At 40.6% G+C, this 12087-nt stretch overlaps 1 protein-coding gene across 3 annotated transcripts in view; it reads left to right on the top strand.

Annotated features, from left to right (window-relative positions):
- The window catches only part of TRRAP (transformation/transcription domain associated protein), a 75205-nt gene extending 66411 nt beyond the window's left edge, over positions 1 to 8794 (top strand). For all 3 annotated transcript variants that reach the window (XM_074553333.1, XM_074553334.1, XM_074553332.1), the window contains 6 exons: positions 1918 to 2143; positions 2520 to 2737; positions 3491 to 3675; positions 5387 to 5590; positions 6498 to 6692; positions 7500 to 8794. In XM_074553333.1, coding sequence (XP_074409434.1) covers positions 1918 to 2143; positions 2520 to 2737; positions 3491 to 3675; positions 5387 to 5590; positions 6498 to 6692; positions 7500 to 7784 — 1313 coding nt within the window. In that variant the 3' untranslated portion in view covers positions 7785 to 8794. The remainder of the gene's footprint in view (positions 1 to 1917; positions 2144 to 2519; positions 2738 to 3490; positions 3676 to 5386; positions 5591 to 6497; positions 6693 to 7499) is intronic.
- The last annotated feature ends 3293 nt before the right edge of the window (positions 8795 to 12087 follow it).

The raw sequence follows: 12087 nt of genomic DNA, 5'->3' as shown, positions 1-12087 counted from the left end.
CTGCCCACAGCAGGCAGAAAAAGAAAAGAGAATATTACATCCATAAATATGAAACTGTATTTTTCATTATAAACTTTTTTCTTGCAGAAGTGGAAAGGATTTTGTATGAGCTGTTTTTTTGTTCTGTTTTAGGCTGGTAAACTTAGGTCTTTCACTGAAAGATTTTAGCATATCAGTTTATTGTGGATACACAGTGAAATATGTTGGGTTATATGTTCTCTGATATTTATTTAAGCAACAGAACAGCAAAATGAAACTAATTCTAAGGTGCATCTTTTTCTTTGGCATTAGAATCCTTTTTAAAGAAAAAGGATTAAAGAAAAAAACTTAGGAGAGTGTGTGTAGAATGACAGGAACTCTGCTGGCTAAATGAATATTTTAAGTTGCTTTTAGAAGTAAGTCTTTTGGACAATCAGAATTTTGAGTGGTTTAATTGTGGTTGAAAAAACTTTTATAATTCAGTAATTGCTGTGTGCACACAATTCACTCTTGGCACACTTGCAGGCAGATGCTTGTAGCATATTTATGTGGTCAAGTTTTCTGAGCAGGGCTCGTGTTTATTGGGTTTTTGGTATTTTTGTCAACTTAGGAAAATATTGAGTGTGTATAACATATTGAAATGAAGGTTCTGCAAGAAAATTTAAACTAATTTTTAAGACTTTATTTTCCATTGTGTTGAATAATACTAAAGATTCCGTTCTGCTCTAGCTGCAAGTCTCAGAAATACTGAATTGTCATTCTCTGGTTTTATTTTCAGTTGCTTTTTCACTTGAGACATGTTGAGCTTAAAATGGCATCTTCTAGGGAGTGGAGAGGAGTTAAAAATTCAAGTCTGTTGGTTAACTTGCATAGTTTGGGATGCCATAACTAATGAGGTTTACAGAGAGTAGTTTGTCTTCTTATCCAAGTGTGTTTAATTTTTCATTGTTGTGGCACTGGAGTGCTGAGCCATCATTTCATGTATGTGATTTATTAATTTTCCCTCTTTTGGGAAATTCAAAGACATTTATTTATTTATTATTTGCTTTGTCTGAAACTGTTGTGAGAGCAGTGTTGGGAAGATGGTGTTGGTGTGGCCCAGAAAATGCTCAGTATTGCAGTGATTTCTGTTACAGAATTACTTGCATAATGTGCTGAAGTCCATATATTGACCTTGAGAAAGTTCCTTCTTCACCTGCATGTGGATTAAAGGAGATATTCTCACTCTGTGATACTGTTGACATTGCAATGGAAAGAGCAGGCTGTTTGCATAATATTGTCATTTTTCTTGGGCTGCTGTGGCTGTTCTTCCTATAGTGTCTTTCAGTTGTTGTCTGAGACAGGAAAGAATAAGAATTTTCTTGCACCTGAGAATAGTAATAATAACAATTTTCTTATTTGTCCTGCAGTTCCTCATAGATTCTATGTTGTGTTGTCAACTGGGGCATTTTAGGAGTAAAAAATAATAAATAAATAAATGACTTGTAATGATACAGGTAGAAAATTGTAGTGCTATAAAGTAAGCCTACTTTTCCTCTTTCACTGAGTGGTCTGATGTAATAATTTGGGGTTTTACTGCTTTCTTTCGATGCGGTATGTCTGGTTGCAGAATATAGAGAATTCAGTACAGTAACAGTATTTAAATTTTATATGCTTTACAATGTTTGTGTGACTAAAACAGGAAAATCTTAGGAAGTTCGTCATGTACTAAATAACTGAATATTTTAGAGTTGTATACTCTAAAAGAGGTAGCAAATTCTGACAGGTCTAAGTTATTGTTCTATATAATGCTAGGACTTTGCAAAAAGGTTTTCTATAGAAAATAGAAATATTCAACAGAGCCTGCCTTTTAAAGGCAGTTCAGCTTAGTGGGGGTGTGTGTGTTTGGTTTGCACTATTGAATAGGGTGATTTGTTTTTGCTTGTCTTTTTTTTTTAGATTTTGACTTCAGTGTCCCAGGATCAATGAAACTCCACAACCTTATCTCCAAACTAAAGAAATGGATCAAAATTCTGGAGGCCAAAACTAAACAGCTTCCCAAGTTCTTCCTCATAGAGGAGAAGTGCCGCTTTCTAAGCAACTTCTCAGCTCAAACTGCGGAGGTAGAGATACCTGGAGAATTCCTCATGCCAAAGCCAACACATTACTACATCAAGATAGCAAGGTAACCTAAAAATCCATTTTGGTAGCTGTAATTCTGGAAACAGAGAAGAAAATTAAAGCCCTCTCCATCCATCCATCCATCCATCCATCCATCCATCCATCCATCCATCCATCCATCCATCCATCCACTCTGCAAAAGTAGATAGATATTTTATAGTAGAGAAATATTTTATATGTGTGTATTATATATATAGTTAAACTTTGGTGTAAGACCTTTTTAATTTATCCTCCTTCAATAATTTTACATTTGATCACTAAACACCCGCACTGTTCAGAACACATTTAGTTTTCTTGTACCTTGCTGTGCTTTTATTGTCACCGCTAGAGATGCTGTTGTTCAAAAGAGTTACAAAGCTCTCTCCAAATGCTCCTGGCAGGTTCATGCCCCGTGTGGAGATCGTGCAGAAGCACAACACAGCTGCTCGCAGGCTGTACATCCGCGGGCACAACGGGAAGATCTACCCGTACCTGGTGATGAACGACGCCTGCCTGACCGAGTCGCGCCGCGAGGAGCGCGTCCTGCAGCTGCTCCGCCTCCTCAACCCCTGCCTGGAGAAGAGGAAGGAGACCACCAAGAGGCATTTGTTCTTCACAGGTACTGCAGGGAGAGAGGTCTGTGTTGTTTTTAAATGTAAGTTGCTCTCAGAGGTTAAAACAGCTGGAGGTTTTTGAATATTCACAAGGTTAATTCATATCTGGCTGGGTGATTAGTCTTGTCTGGAGCTGTAGCTCCCCTCTGGAGGAGTGCAGCTGATTGCAGGGGTCTGGGGTGTTTTTAGAAATGGTTATGTGCCTTGCTTATGATATCAAGTGCACTTGCCTTGCTTATGATATCTTGCACTTGCAAGAGATGCCCACTGGGCCTGTTGGTGTGGAAATGGGTGCACATACTTCAACAACATTGAAGTATGGGAAATATAATGGGAAATACAACATTTAGAAACAACTGAAGAGGGTCAGAACAAAACCTTTTTTCCGTGATTTGTGATATAGGAATATTGAATTTTTTTTACATCTTCCACATAACACAGAAGAAATACTTTTTCTTTTTGCTGCTGAACTTCATCTAAACAAACTATTGCACTCTTTCGTAAGGTAAAGAAAAATAGGAAGAATGATGAGTGCTCAATTTTTTTTCAAAAGTACCATTGATGTTTCTGTTAAGATAAAAAAAATCCTACTGTAATTCTTTTTTACCTGAGCTTATAAATTAGTTATGAGCATAGCATTAAAGTTTTCTGTTGATAGACTGCAGTTGATTATCAGGGTTGTGTTTGAGGGCTGGTGTGTCAGCATTTGAGCTCTGATGAACTCAGGTTGCTTTGCTCTGTGTGCCCGCCCTGCGCAGTGCCGCGGGTGGTGGCGGTGTCCCCGCAGATGCGGCTGGTGGAGGACAACCCCTCCTCGCTGTCCCTGGTGGAGATCTACAAGCAGCGCTGCGCCAAGAAGGGCATCGAGCACGACAACCCCATCTCGCGCTACTACGACCGGCTGGCCACGGTGCAGGCCCGGGGCACTCAGGCCAGTCACCAGGTACTGCAGCACGGGGTGAGCGCAGGGCTGTGCCCTGAGCCTGGGCAGTTCCATCCAGGGCTGTGCCCTGAGCCCTGAGCCCTGAACCCTGCCCTGGGCAGTTCCATCCCTGGGCAATTCCATCCAGGGCTGTGCCCTGAGCCCTGAGCCCTGAACACTGCCCTGGGCAATTCCATCCCTGGGCAATTCCATCCAGGGCTGTGCCCTGAGCCCTGAGCCCTGAACACTGCCCTGGGCAATTCCATCCCTGGGCAATTCCATCCAGGGCTGTGCCCTGAGCCCTGAACCCTGCCCTGCCCTGGGCAGTTCCATCCAGGGCTGTCCCCTGCACCCTGCTCTGCCTCAGCAATTTCACCCAGGGGTTTTTTCCCTGCACCCCACCCTGCTCTGCCCTGGGCAATTCCATCCCTGGGCCATTTCATCCAGGGCTGTCCCCAGCGCCCTGCCCTGCCCCATTTCATCCAGGGCTGTCCTCAGCACCCTGCCCTGCCCAATTCCATCCAAGGCTGTCCCCACCATCCTGCCCTTTCCAGTTTCATCCAGGGCTTTCCCCAGCGCTCTGCTGTGCCTTGGCAAATTCGCCCCAGCACTTCTTCAGAACTTAGGAAGTTCATTATGTACTAAACTACAGAATATTTTGGAGTTTAGAAAAGAGGTAGCAGATTCTGACAGGTTTAAGTTTATTGTTATATAGAAAGCTAGGACTTTGTTAAAAAGTTTCCTACAGAAAATGGAAATATTCAGCAGAGCCTGTGTTAAAGGCAGTTCAGTTTAGCAGGGATGTGTGTGGTTGGTAAATGTCATTAGATGTCAGACAGATACACAGTGCATGGTGGTGGTTGGATTTTTTGCATGTATTTTGATTTTGCATAATGAGGACTCTATATGTCTTCAGAGTTTTAGGTGATCTTTGAATGATTTTATTTAAAAAAAGCTGTATTTGTATTGCTGGAAGTTGTTTTGGGTAAATGCAACTGAAAACAGGCAGGGTGCTGATTGATTTTTTTTCCTCTCTTGTATAGTGCTTTAAAAATAATTAATTGACATCATGGGAAGCTGCATTTCTAATTTACATAAGCAGCTACTGCATGGTATGTGAGGCAGGCTTCCCATGTTCTTGTAATATTTCTCTTAAAATTGCCAGTGGATCCATTCATCTAAGCCAAACAGAAGCAGTTGGGCAATCTCACCTAATAAATGAAGTACTCAGGAAGAACAAAGCTGTCTCTCTCTGTAAACTCCACCAAACAATCAGCTGTGATGTATAAGGTGGTTTTATGTTGTTTTTTTTTTTAGTTAGGGTTAGTGCAAATTCATAGGTAAAATGCCAGTCCCATTCCAAATACAGATATTAGAAAATGCACAATAAATATGTATTATAGATGTAGTTTAAACAATTGTCTCAGACTTTCTTTGTTACAAAATAAAAATGGGAGTGCTATGTAACACTTGTTTCTATTTTCAGAATTCTTACATTTGAAACTTTAACAGCCCTTTAATTGAAGTCAACATGGCTATCATGCTTCCTGGTGTAACAGAACAGATCCTTCTTTTTCTAACTAATTAGGCCTGGTATATGCTAGCGTAATTAAATATTTTGGTATATTTTTTTCTTGCTTTTCCTAAAACAAGATACAGCAATTAAGAGCAGATTGGTAGTTGCTTTAGAGCATTAAAAATGCCTTTTCCAAGTAACCCTTCTGCTGTGCAGGTTCTCAGAGACATCCTGAAGGAGGTGCAGAGTAACATGGTGCCTCGCAGCATGCTCAAGGAGTGGGCCCTGCACACCTTCCCCAACGCCACGGATTACTGGACCTTCAGGAAGATGTTCACCATCCAGCTGGCCCTCATTGGCTTTGCAGAATTCATCTTCCACTTGAACAGGCTCAACCCTGAGATGCTGCAGATTGCCCAGGTGTGCTTCAGTTTGCTCATTCTCTCGGCTTGGATCAGATGGATATTTGCACTGTGCTTTTGGAATGAGCTGAACATAGATAATTAACAGTGCATTTCAGTTGGCTTTTTATTTCTGTGTGATTGCACATCCTGTAGAGAGCAATTTAACCTGCAGTCCCCATGGACATCAACTCTGCCCTCTGTGTTTAGAACTTTGTGGAATTGTTCTTAGATATTTGAACTCTTCATGTAAATGACTGATAAGTCTCTTTTTAGTCTTCTTTCAAATATATTGCTTTCAAAGTACCTTTGTGTTAAATAGATTAGGTGTAAGAAAAATAAAATACAGAGCTTCATTTTCTTAAATGTCTATACCCCTTTTCAAATACCATTCTCTTTTGAGCATATCCATAAAGCTACAACTCCTATTAATCATGATTTTTCTGTTTTAACCCAATATGTAAAATGATGTTTGCCACCTAAAAAAGAGCAAAGGTGGTATTTATTACAGTCTCAATGCCATTTTAATGCATGGAGAGCTATAGTATGCATAGCAATTAAGATTTTTTGATCCCTCTGTTAAGTGTTCAGCTTAATTTTCAGTTGTTTACCCACAGTGAACCTTGGGCACTGAATTGTCCCAGAGGTCTATTGGCAGTGACTCCATACAGATCAGGATCCAGAGGAATCTACTCCTTAAGTTTGGTATTACATGTATTTAGTGAGGGGTTTGGACACAACATTTTGAGAGCAATACCTTTGTGCATGCCATTATTGCTCAAAAGTTACTTGGCTAAACAAATAAAATGCTTTTGAAGCACTGTTGAAACTCAGCATTAACAGACACAAAAACCCAACTACTTTTGGTTCCATGAAGGAAAATGAGTTGCTTTAACTGCTTTTGTGCGTGTTTGTGTTCATCCCAGGACACTGGCAAGCTCAACGTGGCGTACTTTCGCTTTGACATCAACGATGCCACGGGAGACCTGGACGCCAACCGCCCGGTGCCCTTCCGCCTCACCCCCAACATCTCCGAGTTCCTCACCACCATCGGGGTGTCAGGGCCCCTCACTGCATCCATGATTGCAGTAGCTCGCTGCTTTGCACAGCCAAACTTCAAGGTTTGTATTTGACAATTCATAAAAAAACCAGCACTTTTTTGGTGAAGGTAGAAACTGAATGATGGTGCGGATTTGTTTTAAAATTTTACCCTGAGGTCATCATAAAGGCCAGATGAAATGTTGGAAATGTTTTATGTTATGTGTAAACATTTAATTTGACTCAGACTGGACACATAAAAGTTTGCTTTAGAAGCTTGAGATTGTTGGAGTTGGAAGATTAATACCAGTAACACAAATCAGTGATGAGAAAAAATAGGAAAGTATTTGCAGGAATTTCTTTTTCATCCAAGGATAGAACTGGCCTATATAACATATATGTGTATATATATTAAATACATATGTATAGATGTTGTAGTCAGTATTCTTTCCCTGTGTAGCAGAAAATAATATTCCCCTAGAGTGTAATGACTGCAAAAAATCCCTCCAGCTTTCCAAAGTGTTCCAAATCTCTGCCCAAGACTTCTGTCTGTGTGTGTGTTGTAGAAGCCATGAATTTAGTGGAGTCATTTAAAAATAGGATGTACACAATTGTATCTGTGTATCAATATCTCAATATATGTTATTAATTTCTCTAGGAGTCATTGTGTTGTGCTTTTGTAATGGAAACTTTTTATGAACAGGAATAGCTGGAGAGGAAATAATAAAATGTTTGGAAGCCACACTCGTCTTGAAAAGTCTGAAATTGCAATGTGGCACCAAAAGTGTCAAAACACTGTCAACTAAAATCTAGTTACAATTCTGTAATCTGATAGAACCTGAGCATTCTATGGATTAAGTGCAATAATCTGATTTTTCTTCTTCATGTAGGTTGATGGCATCCTAAAAACTGTGCTAAGGGATGAGATCATTGCGTGGCACAAGAAGACCCAAGAGGACACCTCGTCTCCGCTGTCAGCAGCTGGGCAGCCCGAGAACATGGACAGCCAGCAGCTGGTGTCCCTGGTTCAGAAAGCTGTCACTGCCATCATGACCCGCCTGCACAACCTGGCCCAGTTTGAGGGAGGGGAAAGCAAAGTCAACACCCTGGTGGCAGCTGCCAACAGCCTGGACAACCTCTGCAGGATGGACCCCGCCTGGCACCCCTGGCTGTGACTCCAAGCTTTCAATAGTTTGAGCTGGGGTTTTGTTGTTTTTGTTGGGGTTTTTTTGGGTTTTTTTTTTGTTGTTTTTATTTCCTCCTGTTGTTTGTGTGTGAGCCATATTTTGTGTTAAAAAAATGTGAAAAAAGCTTTGCAGACGATGGCTCACCTGTCACACTGCGTTTTGTCAGTTTTCATTCTAGCTGTTTACAGTAGTATGGTGTTTTTACTGGGTTTAATTTCAGGAGGAGACATTTCCTCCTGTTTATGCAGTTGATATGCAACAGCAGCTTTTGCAAATAGGTTAAAATGAAGAGAGAAAAATAATATACAGAAAAATCTAATTTTATGATGAAGACTATGAAACTAGCATTGTTAGATTTAGGGTCTGCCATTCCTAATAACTTGCAGTATATGAATTTTTTATACTATAGTAATTACTAAAAAAAAGAGAAAAATACAGTAATCCCTGTTACTGAGTTTTCCTCTGTGAAATTTTACTTAATCACTCTCTTCATAATGCCAAATTGAAGGCACAGATAAATGCTCTTAACTTTTAAGTTTGCTTCAAATTTACATGAGCAATTGCTTTGTACAGACAATTTTGTACCAAATGTTATAGAAGTGAGATTTTGTTAGGCACTGAGAAAATGATGATCAAATTGTGCTGACTTTTCCTGGAGCACAAGCTATGTACAGTATAAGTGTGAACCATTTAGAGTATTTGGTTTAGTTGTGGACAGTGTTTGGGGGGAAGTTTATAAAAGGATGGAAAAAGTCATCCTTTGATATCTGTATTTGTCTGTAATAGAGAAAAAAATGAAATCTTACCAAGTTCTCTTTACTGTTTAGAATTACAGTAGCTTCTTTAGGATGAACCTGTTCCTTTGTAATTTAAGAAGAAGAACAGTTTAATGTTTTACTTGTCTTTCTGTTGTGTTAGCATTTTTATAAAACTTCAGTGTTGAGAATGTTAAATTTGTACAGAGTGATTTTTTTCCAAATAAATATTTTATAAAACTCTCTGTGGTATTCATTTCATTTATAATATTTTTAATATTATCCTGTGACTATGATTTTGCTTCATTATATGCTGGATGAAGCAAGCATGGCCCTTCATTCCCACGCTTGGTGCTCCTTTTGTATCAAAGAGAATTTTGCTCTATGGCACTATGTACAAGGGGAAGCTCAAATAAATGAGTGCCAAGGACTGTATAAGGATTTGGAAAACAAACATCCCTTTTTTTTTGCAAAGACTTACTTCCTTATCAAAATCATGTTGGCAAGAATAATCTTCTTATAAAACACAGCACTTCCTGCATGTGTCACAACACGCTCTGTCTGCAGTCATTCACAACTGAGCTCAGTGCTTTCATGACTTGAAGGGAATTGTTGCCTTCCCTTTATTGAAGATTGTAATATTTGCAGCTGTGAAGTACAGCACACACTGCACAGAGGAGATGCAGGATCATTTCTTATTTGCACATCTTGGATATGTCTGAGAGATGACAGCGTTCCCTGACAGGAAGTCATCAGATAATTCAGCCACTTTTCTGTCCATGATAGAAATCTTAATGGGAAAATGTGAATGTGACTTAAGAGACAAACTTTGTTGTCTTCAGAATTGTGACATCTCTCTTGTTCTTGGCATCACCTCAGATATACTCCTGAAAGAAGACTTGGGGTGTGAGAGAGTTATTTATTGTATTTAGCAGAGAGTTACTTTAATGAGCTCCCTGATGGTGTTAATGTGCAAATGTTAATACCTGCTTCTCTGTCATGATCATCTGCTATGGATGCACCTCAGTTTGTGAGAAGACTTACACAGTCTTAAACCAGAGTTTTACCACCAGCTCCAGGAGATAAATCTGAAAGCTTTTAGTTATACATGAGCATTCCTCAGGGCCTGGGGGATATCTGACATCTCTTGTATCAGCAGCAGCTGTCCATTAGCAGGAGAGTGGTTTGACAAAGTACAGGATAGGAAGTTCCTGATTATCTTCACCAACATGTGACATCTATCTTAGCTGCATTTAATTTTTTATGACTGTAGATAAGGGTTCTCTCTGTCTTGTTGGAGATCCATGCTCAGAATGCATCTTGCTGAGCAGATACTTGAAAGTGAACTACATTAAATGTCAATTCACTTTAAGTATTCCCTTCAAGGTTTCTTCCCTCAGACTAAATACTACACAAAAAAGCCCATGTCATTACTCAGTAAAATCAAACACTCAAGAGAGGTCAAATTTAAAATTCTCTTTGAAATTTGTGTGTATGAGCATTATGCCATTCTGAAAATTCCTCCTGTTGTGTTTGTTTTTTAACCTCTGTAGTTACAGACAGATTTCACCAGATCTTCATGAGGGTAACTAGTCACAAGCCTTTGACACCAAAGTTGTGCCAGCAATAATTCTCTATAAAATACATGTTGGTAGGCTTTGGCACATTTACCTGTGTTGGTGTGAATTGGGCTCTCTGGGAGGTCACTCAAGGCACAGAAATATCAATAACTAAGAAGCAAGTTTAGCATGAAAACCTGGATACAAATGTAAACTGTGGAGATTATATGGAGAATAAATAGTTGTCAGGTTTCTCAAATTACAGTTTTGTCTCCTGACTCTTGTAATCATGTTTGACTCTGTCTTTATTAGATGATGCTGCTGCAATTTAGCTTTTTATTATCACACTCTGCTCTCAAGTAGATGATCAGAACTTGTTTGCTTAAGTGAATTGTAGTCTGAAACAAAAGCCTTTAACAGGAGTTGAGTGTTTGAATCCACGCTCTGGAAGTGGTGTGTGCCACTTTCCTCTGCTGTAATTGGGCTGTCCAAGAATTGTCAGGTACAGAGTGAGCAAGGGATTAGTTATTACTGGAAGATGATGACTCAAAGCCTTTCAGAGCAGACAATGAAAGCTCTGTTTCATAATGGCAGCGGAATAAAGTTGCTTTTAAGGCTCTGATCTGTTTCAAATATGATGTATGAAATGTTCCTTTGTGGTGTGGAAGCCTATTCAGAGAGAAGATTTCACACTCACAGGAGCTTTTAATCAGCTCAGTGTGGGTGCATTTCACATTTAAGAGGTTCAAGAGAGCACATGTGAAACAACTGGTGACTTGTATTTGGTTTATCATCATCATCATCATCCCTTGACTGTGTCAGGTCTCACTGTCCCTGTGTGCATGAGCTGCGAGCCAAAGGGCAGTGTCACCTCACCTGGGACCTCCTAAACCAGGGCTCAAGGTGCTGAAATGCAGAAAAAAGAAAAAAGAGGAGGTCTGTGAAATTGTTCACTTAGACTTTCATCTCTTCACTGTGGCTTTTTCATCTTTAAATGAGCATTCCCTTTCCCTGAGAGCTCCAAGCATGGCTTCTGCTCCCTCTCTGCCTTCAAACTTCTCCCTCCCCTGTTGTAATCCAGTGCTTTACTCTGAGAAATCTTTTTATTTCTTCCAATTCCCCCCAGAAAAGATCACATTGCTCCATGATTGGAGCGTCCTGATTCCATCTGGGACCCCTCAATTGCTTGGGAGCTCCTGGCACTGCATCCTCCTGTTCCTGGGGGACCCCTGGGTGATCCCTGCCAGCCCTGGGGGGAAAAATCCTGGGGGGAAGAAGGGAAGGGATGGATGGCTGATGGGCACCGTCCTGTGCTGCCCCTGCCCTTCTCCAAGGGGAGGCACTGAGTGGAATCCACTGCAAAACCTGGGAATTTTAGGCAGGAAAGCAGAAATGGCAGAGGCAAAGCTGAGCCCGGTAAAACAGGAAGAAAGAGGCTGCCCTAAGATTTGTTTCTTGGCTTGTTTCCCCTTAAGAATGGAGTTCCATGTTAATTGTCAACAAATGGGGGGAATCCCCCAGCCCAGGCTGATTGGCTGAGGACAATGGGCAGCCTGGTAAATGTTTTCTGCTGGGGGAACTTGCTCTGATGGCCGGGTCTGGCTCACTCAGGGCTCAGGACATCATCTGGGAAGCTTGGTAAGAGATGTTTTGGTGTTACAAAATGCATTTTTATATGTTTGTTTGTTTTGTTTGGGGTGTTTTTGTCCTTTGGTGATGCTTTTCACTCTGACTCCACTGGAGGACTACATGTGGTTAATCCAGTCTCTGAAAATCCATTTTGAGTGAGCTTTAAAACCCTTGCTGACCTTGTCTAGCCCTGGAGGATCGTGTCATGCTGCTTGTGAGAGATGAGGTGGCAGAGCTGGCTGTGTCTGTGCTTCCAAGGGAGAGGCACTAACCAGGGTGGGCACCTCTCCCTGCCCTGCTTTGGCAGTGGGGTCTGGACAGAAGCAGTGAATTCATTTCTCATTGTGC

The sequence above is a fragment of the Zonotrichia albicollis genome, chromosome 16 (genome assembly GCF_047830755.1).
Source record: "Zonotrichia albicollis isolate bZonAlb1 chromosome 16, bZonAlb1.hap1, whole genome shotgun sequence".
Lineage (NCBI taxonomy): Eukaryota > Metazoa > Chordata > Aves > Passeriformes > Passerellidae > Zonotrichia > Zonotrichia albicollis.
This window is presented reverse-complemented; position numbering and strand designations above follow the sequence as displayed.